Source organism: Lichenostomus cassidix, chromosome 12 (genome assembly GCF_008360975.1).
Source record: "Lichenostomus cassidix isolate B80296 chromosome 12, HeHo_3.0, whole genome shotgun sequence".
In the NCBI taxonomy this organism is placed as follows: domain Eukaryota; kingdom Metazoa; phylum Chordata; class Aves; order Passeriformes; family Meliphagidae; genus Lichenostomus; species Lichenostomus cassidix.
The window spans coordinates 13934172-13950496 of NC_139493.1; the positions used below are offsets into that span (position 1 = coordinate 13934172).

The following is a 16325-nucleotide window of genomic DNA, read 5'->3' on the forward strand; positions in this document are numbered from 1 at the left end:
GTACCAGCTCCAGGCCATGTTATCCCTGCTGGCTGCTCTTCTGTGATGTAGAGATTTGAGGTAATCATGGGGAGTGCAACAACAACAGGCTCAATTTATTGACACACCTCAACAGGAGAAGGGCAGGACTCACCTCAACAGAAGGAGGGCAGGAAGAGCAGCAGCCCGGCTCAGGCCCTCAGCTGCAATGGGTTCCTGGGCTCTGGCTACATTTCCTGGCTAGAAATCCAGGGCACAGATCAAGGCTGTGCCCCGTTTGATCCAGTGCTTCTCTGGTTTGTCCGTAGGGATCTCCACAGCAATCACATAGTTGGTGGAGTGGCCTGTTGTTGACAACGTGCCTGTAATGGGGAAAGCAAGGGCAAGAGTGTGGCGCTGCTGCACACTGACCAGACAAGTGACCCCATCCAGGAGCCCTTGTCCCCACCCTAAGCCAGGTGACAGTCTGAGCAGGGCTGGGGAAAACAGGCTTGTGGGCTTGAGGGGAGCCTGTCCAGGGGCACTGCTGCAGAGCCACGGTGCCTGGCTGCTCCATCTCCTCAACCACAGCAGGAGAAATCTCCCTGGCTGGCCACTGCCAACAGTACCTTTTGCTCCATGCCCGTGTATGGCAGTAGGAATTCACTACTGCCTCTCCCGGGCTGCCCCTCCTAGCTGCCCGTACAACTCCAGTGCTTCTGGAAATCTGTCTTTAGGGCACCTACCTGCGCGAGTGAGAGTCTTATAGATTGGGCACAGGTAGGAGCCGGATTCTGGAGGCTTGCGGTTGGCGACAGGCACCAGCCAGATGACAGCCATCTCCGTGTAGAGCTCCTTGGGGCGTGACTCAGCCAGCTGACCTGCAACAGGGTCCCAGCGAGCGCCCTCCAGGAACAAGCCGTGGATGTAGCAGCCTACCTCGGGCTGGCGTTTCAGGTCCTTCACCGCCTCCTTCATGACCTGCCCAGAGGAGTGCCCGTGGGGTCCCCGCTTAAGGTGTGTCCCTGGCTCAGTGCCAAGGAGCCTCTTAAGCGGCTCTTAGTTAAGCTAGCGCTGCCGAAGGAGAGCTTGTTCCAGCTCTCAGAGGGGCCGGGCTGCATTTTTTTGGCAGCTCACATGATCAGGGGCGACATGGGACAGAGCTCGTGAAGGGGGATGTGGGCAGGTCGGGAAGCAGAAGCCGCAGCCAGCCTTGGGAAGGTGTCTGGCATCCCTTATTCAAGAACTAAGAGGATGATGGGGCCATGGACAGCTGTGTAGCCTGGTGGCATCATCTCTTGGGCAGGTCAGGGTCTTTGTGGCCTTCTAGCAGGAGATTCCAAAAAAAATTCAGAGCCTTCACCTGATTCACTGACCTTGAAGCTAAATGAGATGGTGTCAATGGAAATGACAGACTTTCTGGCGAAGTTCTGCAGTGTTCCGGTGAGGAAGGCCTGGGGGAAGAAGAACCCGCTGATCCAGAACACGGAAGGGATCCCTTGGCTGATCCAGGTCTGCAGGAATTCAATCCGCTGCACCAAGTCGTTCACCCACGATGCCAACGGCTTCAGCGACGGATAGGCCTGCGGGGCGCCCACAGAGGGAGGTGCTGAATGCAGTCAAGGACAGCCTGCACCTGACCTGGGGTTGGGAACAGCTGGGAGCTGCACAAGGCAGGAGACATCTCCATGCCAGGGGAGCAAGAGCAAACTCCCTCTGAGACAGCCCAGTCCAGCAAGAGTGACTGATGACCCATTGCCCTGGTCTGGGTGAGCTCTGGCAGGCAGCTAGGCTGGCTGGGGGATGTACCTTGGCATTCCACAGTTCAGGAACAGTGTTGTTGTACAAACTGCTGGCCATCAGCTCCAGACGAGAGGACATCACAACTAGGCCCTTCAGAGCTTTCAGCAAATCCTTCAGAGTTTGAGCAACCTCCTCCAGGAGCTTGTTGTACCTACAGGGAAAGGGCAGAGGGAGCAGAGTGACTCTGTGCAGTGGTTTATTGCCCATGCCTGCCCAGACAGGGTATGGATCTCTTTACATGTGTGAAGCTCCTCCATGTTACCCCCAGCCCCAGTTCTCTTCAATGGGGCCTCACAGCTGCTCCCCCAGCCCTGAATTGCTGACTGTAGCAGATGGAGACAGGATCAGCCAAAGGTCCTGGCTGGGACAACACAGTTGTTAGTATGACTGCCAACCTCACTGCTGTGCTCAGCACTGAGGTTCCCAAAGATGGGTGGCAGCATTGGCCTGCACATCTCTGCTGTTCCCCAGGCTGTGATCCCACAGGAGTTTCACCTGATCACCTCCTGCACCAGGACTGTGTTCATGGATTCTTCATAGCGCAGTGGGTATTTGCGGATCACCTCCTGCACATTCATAGGGTCAGGCAGCTTTGCCAGGATGTCCTTGGAGGTCTCCTCCACGATCTGGAAGTAAGGCAGCAAGTGGCAGCATCCTTCTAATCTAGCCCTATGGCTGGTGAGAAGGGGGAGGGCTAATGCTGGGATGGCAGTGCCGTTGCTGGCACCCTGCAGGCAGGGTGGCACCTGCTGAGAGCTGGTGCTTGTGGTCACTGCCTACACTGGGCACTGGTGCCAGAGCACTGACAGGAACTAGGGCACCCACCTCTTCCCTGCTGCGGCCTCCCAGCGTGATGGTCTTGGGCTGCAGCTGTGAAATGGCCCCCAGCAGAGCAAAGGTCTCGTTCTGAGCAAAGGTGATGTCAGCATTGTCGTGTAAACCAAAGAGCTCGGGGCTGTCATTGAGAGGCAGGCCCTTGACGTATTGGAGGTAGCCCTGGAGAGAAATCCACACAGACTGTCAGGCCAAGAGCAGCTGAAGATCCCCAGGTTCTTACAAACTTATATTCCCCCAGGGACCTGAAAATGCATTGGGTTTCAGAGCATGGAAATCCCCTTCACACTGTGATGATCTCCCTGGATCTGTGAGCTACAATTTGTGACTTGAGTACTTACACTGAGGTCAGAAGAGGTACTGATCTGCTTGTAGATACCTGATTCGGAATAGACAAAATCAGGACTTAAAACCTCAGGTTTGTAGAAATCTTCCAAAATGCTCATGATGCAGCGCCGGTCCCAGTCATCGGTCACACGACCCCCGTAGTTAATCTCCCCAGCAGTGTATTTCAGAACCTGCAAGAGAGCCCACCATGGTTCTGATCCCGTGTGCATCTGTGAGCCTGATCCCTTGCAGGAGGAGCAGCTCTCACCTTGTAGGGAATATCTGCGTATTCATCCAAGAACATCTGCAGCTGACTGATGCAGATGCGGAGGTCTCCGTCTGTGAACTCATAGGGGATGTTGAACCCCAGAGGCCCAAACTTTCTCCTCTCCAGCATGTTTCCGTGGAAGAAGCAAAGTGACAGCAACAAGGATTTAAACTCTGTGACCTGTAGGAAGCAGGGATAGGAGTTACTCAGCTTGGGAGGAGGCATCCTTGGAGAGAGTCAGATCCTTCTGGGACCCAGCAGAGAGAATGTGCCAATTCAGGAGTGCCAACCAGAGCTTGGAGAGGGGGAAATCTCAGTCAGGCTGCTGTGGTGGGGAAGGCCATCCCTGTTCCTTGCTTAAAGAGAGCTGCAAGTGCCTTACTCCAGGCCTCCAAAATCCTGTTGCTTCTGTTTCTCAAAGTAAAACTTCCAAGTGGCTCTTCACACAGTAGATGTGAGTTTATGAGAAATACCTCTCTCTAGCACATGGAATCTCTTAATGGGGAGGAAGATCTGTGCCTGGAGAGGAGCAACATCCAGGTGGAAAGCATACATTGGAGCAGGCATGGAATAGGGACAGCAAACCAAAGCACAATCTAGATCTTACCTTGGAGCAAGAATTCAAGAAGTCATCAGTGAAACTAATGTAGGACTTGAGCAGGTTGGCCTTGACACCACGGGGGGGCTCAATGGTCATCTTGGAGCCATTCTGGAGAATGGACACAGGGAAGTGGTTGCTTGGTAGACTGGTGAGCCAGAGGCGAAAGTCTGGATGCACCTGGAAGTCCAGAAGGCAGCAAGTGCTCAGAGAGTGCAGGCACAGCCCCTGCAGCTGCTCCTGCATTAACCCTCTGGTTCTACCAGGAACCTATGGGTGGGACTGGACTAGAGGTGAGCTCCTCACAGGGCTCCAGTCTCCTGCCTGTTATCCTCAGAGTGGCCACCTGCTCAGTAAAACATCTCACCTTGCTGGGGTCAATGCCCTCAATGAGTCTCTCCAGTGAGGGCATCCAGCTGGGGGCCAGGTGGCAGTTCTGGAAGAAGACCCAGTTGCCCTGTTCCATGGCACTGTTCAACATGGCTTCAGCACGGGGCCCCTGCAGAGGCAGAAAGGGAGAACTCAGAGACTCTGTCCCATGTCGGGCTGTGTCCTGCTGAGCTGGATAGGGAAGCAGCTCCCTGGTGTTGGGTGGAAGGACCACTGTCCAGAGCTACGGCCTGGCTTTGCCCCATGGCTCAGGTGGATTTTTGCTATTTGATGCCACAGCAAAGGTTTTTAACAGCTTTTACAAGCCTACAGTGAGGAAGGGTGGAGGGAATCGAAGAACTGCAGATGGATTTGAGAAGTTAGAGGACACTGTAGTGGGAGCGGTTGTGGCTCCCACCCCAAGGGGTAGAAGAAGAAGGCTGGTGAGTAAGAGTTCTGGGGAACGAGGATGTTTTCACAGTGCTGCATTTTACCTACTTGGAGTTTGGTGAGATTGCTGTGAATGCCAGGACACTGTTGTTCCAGGTATGCACTGACAGCTTACCTGTCCTTGGCCCAGGGAAATGACAGCCAGTTTTTGTGTGAACTTCATTTCTTCAGCAAACTTGTAGAGGTCAGCAGCGGGGTCAGTGCCCGGGGACAGCACGAACACCAGGGGGGTCAGGGCAGTGGTGTCCCTGAAGACGACTGAGAGGTCAGTGGTCTGCAACAGAGTTGGTCAGAGTAGAGGGGCCATAGTGGAACCGTGCAGTACCTCCTCAGCCTTCCTGGCCTCCAGCTCCCCTCCAATGCACCAGTGTCCTCTTGGGTGCCAAGGCCAGGAACACGTTCAGTGAGGATCATGTACAGTTCTCCTCCAGCCACGTTAGGGTCAGGGCATGAACCACTTTCCCATTTGTCATTCGAACTGTTGCCTTGCACTTCTGCAGTACCTGCTCCCTCCCAGTGTGGTTTAACTGGAGTGCATTAGAAAGGCTATCCCTTGTTTAAGACATAGGTATTTCACCAGCACTGGGGGGAACACTGTGGCTGCAGAGGGGCACAAACACCCTCACTGCAATTGGAAAATGCTGATGGCCCAGTTATCCCAAGCTCAAGGCCTCCTGCTCTACTCCTGTCCCCTCCAGCACCCTCTCTTGGCTGGTTACCTGCGGCTCAATGAAGCGCTGATCCAGGTTCAGCACCACAAAGTCCTGCATGGCGTTGGTGATCTTGTCTCCACGCAGACACCGCAGAACCAGCAGCTTCTGGAAGGCATCAAGTGCATCTTCCCACTTCCCGGGCAGAGCCTCTCTGCAAAACAATTAGGTGCATTTTTGGGGGGATGTGCCAGATCCCGCACTCCACAAGAAGTACCCAAGTTGCCTGAAGGCAGCCATTGGGGTTTCATAAGGGACAAGGACCTTCCAGTCCCTTGGCTTAGGTTGTTGTCTGTAGCTCTGAAACCATTAGCAAGCAAACAGAAACTGCATCCACTGGGGAAGCAGTAAGTGCTGCTGGGATAAGGCATTGTGCGGCTCTGCCTTGGGCAAGCAATGGTCACCCCTGAGGAGCCAAAGGCAGCGCCTCATCCTTTCCCTTGTGTGGCACTGCACTGGGAGCAGAGCTGGCACTGTGGATGTATCAGCTTCTCTTGCTCTCCCAGTGATGCCATGTGCAGTATAGCTAAGCTGACAAAGCTGGGGACACTTGCCTGTGAGGCTGCTGGCTGTCAAAAATGGCCCTGAACCCTTCAAGGTTGGCTACAAAATCGTTGTCGAAGTTAGAGAAATTCTTCAAGCTGCTCAAGGACAGGATGTCTCCCCATGCTCTCTCATTCAGCCAGGCTGGAGCTGGGTTGTCCTTCATCTCCTTTATAGCCCCCCCTGACAGCAGGTACCGCCACTCATCCTGGGAACAGGATATGATTTGGTCATGGATAATAGCCTACCCACCTGAGCCCAAGGCACATGGTGCCATATCCAATTAAAATCCTGTAGTATCTTTCTGGCTGCTCTCCTGCCAGGTGTGTATGTCAAGGAGTAAGTGAGGTGGAGGGTCTGGTGAGATCAACATAGTGACTGCTCAGCTGCCACTCTCTGCTAACCCCCGCCTGCTCCCTCTGAACTCATTAACTTTTGCAGCAGTCTGGCAGCAAACTGGCAAAAGCTGCAGGTGATTCAGGCTAGGCAGCTCTGCATGTAGACACAGACAACAGCTTGGGAGCTGAATAAAGACAGAGGCCCTGTGTTTGCCCACCAGGCTGCCAAGCCTGTCCCCAACCCCAAGGGAACAAGGCTTCTTTTCCACCCAGCACACTATTCTAGGGGCTGATCAGGCTGTGCTTGAGCTGCCCTGATGGGATCCCATCAAGGACTAAGGTGACTTGCTCACCATATTGATCCGCCCCTCATTCATCAGAATCCGGACGCTGACCAGGAAGGCAAACATGAGCTTGTGCTTCTCAAAGAGGCTGCGGCACACATTGCAGTAGAGACTGAAGGTGATGTAGTTGTTGATGTTCTCCACCCGCTCTGCCAGCACATCTGAAAAACAGGCAACAACCGGACAAGGGTGGTGGGTGTCACGGGGGATGTGGAGAGTGCTCTCCACGTCAGCTCTGGGTTCCTGGTTGCAGAGGCACACCCACACTCTGCCTGGGAAGGACAGATGCTGCTCTCACACACAGAGCTGGCGCAGATGTGGGGTGAGCGAGAGGGTAGGAAGGGGCTGTTCTGGGCAGGCACCTGCTTTCTCAGAGTTACGGATCCCCAAGAGGAAGATGTTGAGGAACCACTCAAGTGAATACTGGTACATGGGGTCCACGTTGGACAGGTCTGAGACACAGAAGTAGAGGATCTGCGAGCGGACAGCCACAGGCACATACTCCATGCGGGTGATGTTGATGTCCTTCTCTGTCTGCTCTGCCACTGCAACCTTGGCCTGGAGGACAGAAGCCATGTCATGGTTAGTGGAGTGCTGGCAGGGGATGCACAGCTTCCAGGGGAGAGCACTTTTCACCTCTGACCTGGATCTCTCCTGCCTTCAGCTTGGATGCCTCCAACACTTTGATCAGCTCCAAGTCATCTACAGGGTTTCCTTCAGAAGTGCTGAGGCGATACAGGATCTGGTCTTCTATGTCCTTCAGTTCCTGACGCATCTGGGCATTGCTAACAATTAGCTGGTTTCTATCCTCTTCTAAGTCAGGCCGCTCTGCAGCCACCACTTCTCCCAAAAGTTGGTCTTCCAAGCCACTACAACAAAAGCCATGGAAGTGAGGGTGGCAAGTGAGGTGGCAACAGGCCCAAGGGTCTGAGGATGGCAAGCAATGAGGCTGAGCAGCATGGGCAACTAATGAGGTAAAAGCAGGTACCTGGGTGAGAGGGTGAAATTGATGAGGGTGAGCTTTGTGGAGACCTCAGGGCTGTAGTGAGGGTTGGGCAGTTTGGTGGTGATGTACATCTTGAAATCATCATGGTAGGGGATCACTGCATCACCCAGCTTCATCACTGTGCTGCCTTGCTGTTTGAAGGTCTGTACCAGAGAAGGACATATACAGGAAGGCTGGGATGGTTACCTCTTGTGAGCGAAGGCATCCTGCTGTGCCCTGGGCTCTGCAGTGAGGACAGTCTGAAGGCTCACAGGACAGAGGAGCTCTAGGCTGCCCTGCAGAACTAAAGGCCTGACCCTGAATACAGCAGTTGTATTTCATGGCCCTGCCACCCAGGCAAAGATACCTGCTGGCAGAAAACCAGCATGTGCAGGAGGCTGTCAGTATGCTGGAGCCCTGGCCAAGGCAGGGGGACTCATCCATATGAGTTCTGCCTGTCCAGGGACCTAGAAAAGCACCACACCCCATGACACCCTTGCCAGAAGGCCCCTTACAGCTCAGCCAGGTAACCACTGCCCTTCTTGCCAAGGTGAGACATAGGACCTCTTTCAGCAGGACAGGCTCAAGGACTGGATCCAGCTCCTCGCCGACATTCTCCAGCAGGAAGGGCTTCCCAAAGCTAATGGTGTTTTCCAGAGTGGAGAGGAAGTCCCGGTCACTCAGCTTGCCCACCTCCAGACTGTTTTCCCTCTCCTGAAAGGCAGCAGGGAAGGGCAAGGTTCCTGTGGTGTCCTGCCACCTTCACATCCAGCTCTGGTGCACAGTACACCTCCCACTGGACTGATTTAACTCCCTGGGGCAGCAGAAATAGTATCTTTTCATGCTCCACTAGACTTTGGCTATTTTGGCAAGTTTATCCCACATCAGCAAGCACCAGAGACAGCTCAATGAGGCAGCAGAAAAGGTGGCAAACGGGGACAACCGCCTTCACAGAGCCATACCTCTCTGCAGCCCCACACTGCTAAGTCAGGGCAGAACCTGCAAAGTGAGAGCAGGTGGGTGGGAAAAGCCCTCAGGGAGCAAAATGGGAGCAGCTGCTTGAGCCTCCTCCCTGACTCTTCAAAAGGGCAGTAAGTGCCTCTGGAGAAAAGGTGGTGGTCAGTGTTTCCAGAGCTTTGGCAGCAGGGACTGTGCCCACTAGCCAGGTAATGCAACTCTGATCCCCTCTGTCCTGTTATGGGAGATGCTGGTGTTGTTTTGTGTGGTGAAAGATGTAAGGCTCCCAGAATGCTAGTGGAGAGCCAGAGTGGGAATCTGATGCCTCACTTGCTTACATCGGGGCTCCTCCTGCCCTGTGCTGCTTTCCCCAGAAGGGAAATCCACATGGGAGGAATGTGGATGTGGAGCCTGCCTGGTGCTGGGATAGTGTGGGGTTCTGCAGCTCTAGAGCCCAAAACCTGAGGTTGCTCTGCATAGCTCCTGACAGAAAGCTGTTTCCCCTATCCTGGCAGACTTGGCTTTCTTCCCCACAGCTCTTACCAGATTCTTGATCCACTTGTTTGCTTGTCCCTGTGGGTCTATGTAGTGAGTCCAGCGTAGGGAGAATCGAGTTATTACCCCATTCTCCACAGACAGGGCATCATTGGGTAAACCAGAAATCTAACAGGGTAGAAAAAGTTGTTGGGACACCTGGTAGCACACTTAGGTAACCAGAGAGAGCCCTTGCTGCCCTGGCCCCTGAGTGTTCCCAGTGGGTGGACATAGGATGGTGATAAAGGTACCTTTGCCAGCAGCTTAACCCAGAGCAGCAACTGAGCCCTGGGATGGTGCTGTGCTGTGGGGTCAGGCTTGGGCACGCTATGGCCAGAGCTTGGCTCTAGGCCTGGAGTTTGTAAAGGACAAGCCTTACAGGTCAAGGCTGATGCCCTCATTGCTGCTACCCAGGCCTGGTAGCAATTCCAGCTCTCTAGTGTGGAGGTGTTTGATCAGCTGCTTGGTTTGGGGGCTGCCCATTGGTGCAGGTGATCCTAGTGAGTGGTAAGCTGAGTGTTTTAGTCTTTCCCCAAGACTGCTTCTTCCTCAAGTATTGTTTGGTTTGGGGTTTTTTTGCAACTTGCCTGCCAGGAGCGGATTTCCACAGGGTCTCCAAGGGTGCTGATGAGGCTTGCCTCCTTGCAGTGAGGAATGTTGTTTTCAGACAGCTCCCTCATCCACTCCTCAGACAGTGCTGCACGGTAGTCTGCCTGCCACAAGAAACACCATCATAGCCTTTCTTTAAGTTACAGCTGGTCTGTTGTGAGCATCTAAACCTTCCTGTTCTCATTCAAACATGCCCTGTGCAGCCTCTGGCACGTGTGGAGAGAGATCCTGGAGGGATCTTGCACCCTTGTGTCCTATTCCTTTCTCCCTGACAGGACAGCAGAGCTGCAAACCGAGTGCCTCACAGGGAACATTGCACACTTACTGTGAAAGGGCCCAGGTAGGCCACAAAGCCAGCAGCAACCAGCACATCCCCAGAGCTGTTGTTGATCTTGTCATCCAGGCTCTCCACAGTGTCCTGCCAGCGCACCTTCTCATCAGCCAGGCTGTTGATGAGCTGTGGGATAAGTTAACACACGTGAGAGCTGCTGTGTGGTCTAACCTTGTGTCCTGGACCTGCTGCTCTCTGGGTAATGCTGTAGGTGACTTTGGTAACCAGAGGTTGGGGTGGCCCCTGACATATTCTGAATTCTGTTCCTGGCTTTGAGCACTTAATCCTGGGATTACTGGGCTGGTCTCAGCTGTCCTGGAGATCCATTGCTAGCTGAAGATGCTGTGCACAGGAGGACAGCAGCTTTTCACATCAGTGCCTGGCTAGCTTAGCTTTCCAGCTGTGTTGAACTGCTGAGATCAGGCCAGGCAGCTTCAGCCTAGCATTGTCATGAGCTGCAGGCACATGGATATTTTCACTACTGTGCTGCTTGATCTGAAGATGGGTTGTTCCACATAAGCAGGCAGAACCCAGCTCTGTCCCTTACCACATCAGCACGGGCCAATCTCTGCAGACACTGCTCACACTTCATCTCCAGCTCCTCCTTATTGGCTTTGCAGGCCTCATACTTGGCTTGCAGCATGGCAATGCCATCCTCAACCTCTTGCAGGCGTTTCTTAGCTTCGTCAAGGACCAGCTGAGTGGCACGCAGGTCCTCCTCTGCCTCCCGAAATGCTTGCTGGGGAGATGCACAAGGAAACAGTGGGTATGTTGGGCATGTGGTCAGGCTCTTCCCCCAAAACCCAGAGACCCTGGAGTAAGAGTTGGTTTTCCATAAAAGTGCCAGCTCGTAAGTGCTAGCTACTGCTATCTCAGTATCTCAGTCAATCCAATCCCTGGATGACAAAGACATGTCCTGACCTGCAGAATGTGGTGATTCCCAGCATCTCCTGGAGGAGGAAGCTGCTAGTACTGTTTTCCTGAACACCCAGAGCAACTGGGTCACACAGTCTCTTACCCGCTTGGGCTCCACGACCTTGGCCACAAAGTGGTACTTGTGCATGGCACGCACCCACTGACAGATGGAGGTACAGGCTTTGGAGACCTTGGCAATGGCAGCTGGCTGAAACTCCTCATTGTCAATGTAGGGCTGGATAGCCTTGATCACAGTGTCTGGAATATTGTCCTGCAAAGAATGGTGGGAGAGAAAGAGACATTCCTCAGTCATATCTCTAGCATGCTCATCACTGAACTCCTAAGGGTTTCCCCCAGAGGCAGCAGCACCCCAGGACCTGACAGAGTCGTTAGGGCATCACACTGGAGCAAGAGGAATTGCTGCATGTTGAGGTCTGGGAGCCACAACTGTGCGATTGGGTAAATCCCTTACCATGCCACCTCCATCCAGCTCCTCCACGTGAAAGAACAGGGGGACAGATGGGAAGATCTGTGTGTTCAGGTCCCATTGCCCAAGGCAATGAAGTGCACCCAACTGACATGAGGACTTCCAGGCCAAATACAGCCTCATCCTCAGTGCTGCTGAAGGCTGTTGCCCACAAGGAGCTCAACTTGTTACTGCTGTGAGAAGGATAGTTGTGAGGCAATACCTGATCCTAATCACAGCTTCCTTCTGCCACTACTTACCTTATCATAATCATACAGGCTGTTCAGGAACTGCACTGGGTCCTGGAGAAGGGCCCGGCCTGGCTCCCAGTAATCATCCACCTTGGTGCCTATCTTTTCTCCTGCCACCTTTTTGGGCTTTTTCCCATGCATAATGCAGACAGCTTCAATCACAATCTTCACACCTGGGGGAGGCCGCTGTAGGGCTCGTACCTGAAAAACCCAAATGGAAACAGCAGGTTAACTTGGTTCTTTGGGAGATGGGACGGTCATCCTCCCTCAGCTGGACCAGAGGTAGGACACTGAGAGGATGCAATACACAGGCAGGAAGGACAGAGGTATTTGAAGGAAAAGCTGGTTATCAGAAAGGGCATGGAGCAAACTAAATGTAGGCTGAAAAAGCCTGCCCAGATACTCTGATAGTTGTGTCCCTATGGGCTGAAAATATCTTAGCAAAGGGGCTAAATCTTTATGGTTCCAGGGCTGTATGGAAGAGAGACACAGACAGGCTTTCTTCCTTGTTTTATGGGCTCTCATTTGCCTTGTACCCCACCACAGCAATGCCACACCTCATGAGCTATTTTCAGCACTTGTGGAAGGACTGGTTGAGTTTCTCCTCATGCAGGCACCTAGGAGTGCTGCTGCAGCACCCTTGAGATGGCTGTGGGTGCCAGGACCTCTGAGGATGACTTCTGCTTTTTCCCTTCTAGTGCTGACCATCCTTGCCATGTTCAGCTTGAGATATTCCCAGGACTTCCCACGGGACACTGTCAACGGAGCAGCAGTCTTTATGGCAACACTGAGGCTGATCTACCCCCACGCAGACACCCTCTGTGAGAAGGACTTTGAGTGGCTCTTTGACTGCCCTGAAGCAAGGCAGTTCTCTGAGTGGTTCTGCAGCACGGTGGGTGAGGAGAATGTGCTGAGCCCAGCCGAGGTGGAGGCTTTTGAGGCCCTGCTGGCTGCAGGCAAACCCATCTTGGAAGGCGATGCCCTGGAGGAGGCCCTGCAGATGTGCTGCCAGGTCCCACGGCTGCCGAGCATGGTAGTGGATGAGGGGCCATCTCAAGAGGCCCTACAGCAGGAGCTTCAGGAGCTGAAGGACTATCATGACCATCAGCTCTGGAGGTACAGGAAGCTGCTGGCTTGGACGGACAAGTTACAGCAGAAGCAGAAGCATTTGGAGGAGGAGGAGAGAGTGGTGCATCAGGAATTGAGGATGGCTCATATGGACCTGAAAGTGAAGATCTTCAAAACCAAAGCTCTCTTGAGCCAGGTCAGCAAGGCTGCAAAGCAGGTGTCAGAGTGTCATGGGAACACGGGGATGGGCCAGCTGCCAACACTGCTGTGCCAGGTAGATCTTGGCCCTTACCTGGAGCAAGAACAACAAGCTGCTGATGCATTTGAGAGGTTCATCCAGCAGATCCTACCAGAGAGTCTCCAGGCTCCAGATGCTTGGGAAGCAAGTGCACAGGGAGAGAGGAGCCTGCAGGAAAGGCTGGAGGCTGAGACACAGATGGACTCCTACTGTGAAATTCCAGAAGACAGAAGAGGAGCTCCTTATCAAGAATGCACAAAGACACCATGGGGGGTGGCACCAGCAAACTGGGGAATATTGGTCCAAGGCTCAAAGGCAGAGCTGCTAGTGGAGGGGGGGAATGAGAGAGAGGTGTTGAGCATGGAGCATGAGGAGGACAGAGATGGCAGGCAGATGGACACCAAGAAAACATCAACGCCAAAAAACCTTGGGACTGATGAAGCTGAGCTACTGGAGGACCAAGAGAGCTACTGGAAGGAGCTGGGCCGAATAAAAACAGCATATATCTGTGCCCGTAGGGAGGTTATAGTCACAGCAGCAAAAGTGGAAGGTGCCCGTGCTGCACTGGAATGGGCCCAGAGGACTCTGGAAGCTCGTGAAGATAACCAGGTAGGGCAGTGCCCCCATTCCTTCACCATCCTTAATGGCAGGGTCTGCCTGTGGTACAGGCAGTCCTTCCTGCTGACCACTGGAGCACAGCTGACACGTTGGGAGGGGGTGGCAGAGCCAGGCAGTGCAGTGTCACCAGCCTGTCTTGTGTCCCCTTGCACAGCAGGCAGTCGAGGCCGAGCTCCAGAGGCAGCTTCATGCCCTGTGTTACGACATCACACATACTCTGACCCACCAGCTGCCACCCCTGCTGAAGGCAGAGGCCTGCCGCTTTTGCCTGCCTGTCCTGCATGAGCACTTCAGCCTGGAAGCTGCCCGCCTCCAGAACACTGCCAGCAGGCAGGAGGAGGCAGCTGCATGGCTGTTGAGCCAGCAGAGCCGCCTGGATCTGCTGGAGCTCCAGCTGAAATGGGAGAGAAAGGAGCTGGAACAGAAGGCTGCTTGGCTGAAGAAGATTGAAACCATCACGAGGGAATCCCAGACCAAGCTGCAGAAGCAGCAGAACTACTTCAGAGACGCCAGGTGCTCCCAGAAGGGTCATCCACGCAAATGGATAGACCCCAAAGACCACACTGCTGTACGGTAAGGACCTGGGGCGTCTGAGCATGAAGAACAAATTAGATCATGGGGCAGTGACATGGGAATTGCTGAGCCAGGCAGCAGACCCAAGCTACCACATAGACTAGCAGCGTTCTGCCAGGGAAGAGCCGCTGTGACTCCATGGTGTTGTGAAATTCCCCAGATCTACTTCTTTCTGTCTGGCTTGGACTGATGAAGCAAAGTATGGGCTTGGAGAATGAAATGAGTACAAAGAACTGAAGTTCTTCTAGAATGTCAAGGTAGAGAGTGTAGAGGCAAATCTTTAGCCATGGAAAAGGAGAGCTGGGCCACAAGGAAGCACAAGGTACTTAGAGCAAGACCTTTCTCTGGCTAGGCATCTTGTATTGACTGGGTCTCCTCAGTCTTCCCTACGTAGTTCTGGAGTAGCTGGTGTTGGTGTCTGCTAAAAAGAAGTCACAGACTGGCTCTTAAGCCAGCCTGGTCTGTTATGGTGCTCTATCCAGAGGTCCATGACGTGGGATGCTCACCAGCAGTGGCTGTCTTCTCATTGCTGACCCACATCTGCTTGCACCCCAGTCTCACAGTGCACAATGACCTCAGAGCCCTGTTCTTCCTCAGCACTGATGCTGTACTCACAGCTCTGGCTGTCCCCTCTCACAGGCTCTGGGACATGCTGATTGGCAAAGATCAGGAGAAGCAGTCCTTTCGCAGCTATGAGGCCCTGGCAGTCAAGTGCTCCCAGCTGGTTCAGGAAAAGAGGGCACTGGAAGCCCAGCTGGAAGCTCCTATGCCCCAGGTGTCTGCCCTGGAGTCCTCCATCGAGGTGCTCTACCACCAACTGTACAACAGCTCCAACCAGCTGCAGCTCTCCTCGCCGGTAAGGAAGCACTCCTGCTCCCCTGGGCTTTGCGGTGTGGCAACAGGTGAGCACAGGAAGGCCTCTGCCTTTCTCCCAGGGGGGAGAGGGGAGACTTTGCTGCCTCTTAGCCACAGAGGGAGGGGAAGTTGGCCTGATCCTTGCCTTGTGCCAAAAACCATCCAGTGAAGCAGTGGCTGGCTATGGGACAAAGGTGATTCTCACTGCCTCACATGTGCTTTTCAGTGTTGAGACTGGGGTGCCTTAACCAAGGTGTCCCAGTAAGCCACCTCTACTCCTTGGACTGGGAGGGTTTGGAGGCCAGAGCTGGGTGGGTAGTTTGTTTCTGGGGGGCTGAGCTGTCCCACAGGTATCAGGAAAATCCCATTATTTCTCCATGTTCACATGAGCTTGGGCTCTGTCCCTTAGGAGATCACTGAGCTGATGCAGCAATTGACCATCATGCAGGATGACCTTTATCAAAAGCTGACAGACCTCCTGAGTGACTTGGAGGTCAAGCGCAAGTCTCTGGAGAACCCCATCCTGCAGACAGAGCGCAACCTTTATGTGTATTTTTACTGCGATGAGGATCGGCTGAGAGAGGTGGTGGAGGAGCTGGAGAAGCAGGCATCAGCTCCCTCCAAGGGACCTGTGAGGGAGCTGCCCTATGGAAAGGAGTAGGTCAAAGGGATCCTTGCTCCCTGCTATGGCAGTGGTGTCCTCTTTTGGTTGGGCTGGGTCCTTAATTCTGGACTGGGAGAGAACTCTGGTGGTCCCTGCTCCAGTGACAGGTTACTTGGGTCATAACTGGGCAGCTGGGTTTAAAAGAAATTGGGAGCTCATTCCTTAACTACAGAGTTTCAGGGGGCTGGTTTAGATGATGTGTAAGAAATTGATGCATCTTGTGGCACTGGATGCCTTGGATAGACAAGGCACTTCTCATACCAACTCTACAAGAGGATGGGTGCTGGGGGCAAGTGGACCAACACTGTGTCTTTCCCCACTTTCTGGGGAAAGGAGTTTTGTATGTGTTTGGGAGAATAAAAAGGTCTGTTACTCACAGCTGCAGAGCAATAAGCCTGTCCCTGTGTGGTGAAATCTGTACTTATTGAGTGTGCTCTCTTGGCTATGGGTTGTGATGCTTGCAGGCTCAGAATCACCCTTCTTTCTCTCACTAGCCTATTTCAAGCCTTAAATTCAGGCTGCTGCCTCTTTTCTGCCTGTATTGGATCCCTTTTCAAAGAGCTGGCAGGTTCAGTGTGCTGCCAGCTCTGTCCCTGTGCTGCACAGTCAGTACTTGGGGCTGCTTGGTGGTACCTGCTGCTTCCCTGCATGGACAGACACATGGGGTGAGCCCTCCTCCACAGTCTCTCCAGAACATGCTGGGAACACCCAGGAGCCAC

General features: G+C 53.7%; 2 protein-coding genes across 5 annotated transcripts in view; one reads left to right on the forward strand and one right to left on the reverse strand.

Annotated features, from left to right (window-relative positions):
• Positions 1-69: 69 nt before the first annotated feature.
• Positions 70-16325, reverse strand: part of DNAH1 (dynein axonemal heavy chain 1) — a 71552-nt gene continuing 55296 nt past the window's right edge. For both annotated transcript variants that reach the window (XM_085072806.1, XM_085072807.1), the window contains exons 56-79: positions 11600-11791; positions 10977-11144; positions 10506-10697; positions 9953-10084; positions 9606-9731; positions 9028-9147; positions 8092-8241; positions 7531-7691; positions 7186-7411; positions 6905-7100; positions 6552-6703; positions 5872-6068; positions 5327-5471; positions 4723-4881; positions 4156-4287; positions 3798-3968; positions 3191-3370; positions 2937-3113; positions 2587-2757; positions 2257-2387; positions 1768-1912; positions 1335-1541; positions 705-939; positions 70-341 (exon numbers count right to left, since the gene is read on the reverse strand). In XM_085072806.1, coding sequence (XP_084928932.1) covers positions 220-341; positions 705-939; positions 1335-1541; positions 1768-1912; positions 2257-2387; positions 2587-2757; positions 2937-3113; positions 3191-3370; positions 3798-3968; positions 4156-4287; positions 4723-4881; positions 5327-5471; positions 5872-6068; positions 6552-6703; positions 6905-7100; positions 7186-7411; positions 7531-7691; positions 8092-8241; positions 9028-9147; positions 9606-9731; positions 9953-10084; positions 10506-10697; positions 10977-11144; positions 11600-11791 — 3987 coding nt within the window. In that variant the 3' untranslated portion in view covers positions 70-219. The remainder of the gene's footprint in view (positions 342-704; positions 940-1334; positions 1542-1767; positions 1913-2256; positions 2388-2586; positions 2758-2936; positions 3114-3190; positions 3371-3797; positions 3969-4155; positions 4288-4722; positions 4882-5326; positions 5472-5871; positions 6069-6551; positions 6704-6904; positions 7101-7185; positions 7412-7530; positions 7692-8091; positions 8242-9027; positions 9148-9605; positions 9732-9952; positions 10085-10505; positions 10698-10976; positions 11145-11599; positions 11792-16325) is intronic.
• LOC146431776 (HAUS augmin-like complex subunit 3) lies at positions 9957-15984 on the forward strand. 3 transcript variants are annotated; one of them, XM_085072812.1, is made up of 5 exons: positions 9957-10090; positions 12288-13505; positions 13669-14087; positions 14727-14943; positions 15352-15984. In XM_085072812.1, exons 2-5 carry the CDS (start codon positions 12306-12308, stop codon positions 15601-15603), a joined length of 2088 nt encoding a protein of 695 aa, XP_084928938.1. In that variant the 5' UTR covers positions 9957-10090; positions 12288-12305; the 3' UTR covers positions 15604-15984. The 3 variants fall into 3 exon arrangements, with proteins under 3 accessions (XP_084928938.1, XP_084928939.1, XP_084928940.1); XM_085072813.1 differs by having other exon boundaries at positions 13672-14087; XM_085072814.1 differs by having other exon boundaries at positions 14727-14989; positions 15352-15475.

Coding starts and splice junctions, on each gene's coding strand:
- LOC146431776 (XM_085072812.1), top strand. CDS start 12,306: ATGTTCAGCTTGAGATATTCCCAGGACTTCCCACGGGACACTGTCAAC. Junction 14,088..14,726: donor AAAGACCACACTGCTGTACG/GTAAGGACCTGG, acceptor CCCCTCTCACAG/GCTCTGGGACATGCTGATTG. Junction 14,944..15,351: donor AGCTGCAGCTCTCCTCGCCG/GTAAGGAAGCAC, acceptor TCTGTCCCTTAG/GAGATCACTGAGCTGATGCA.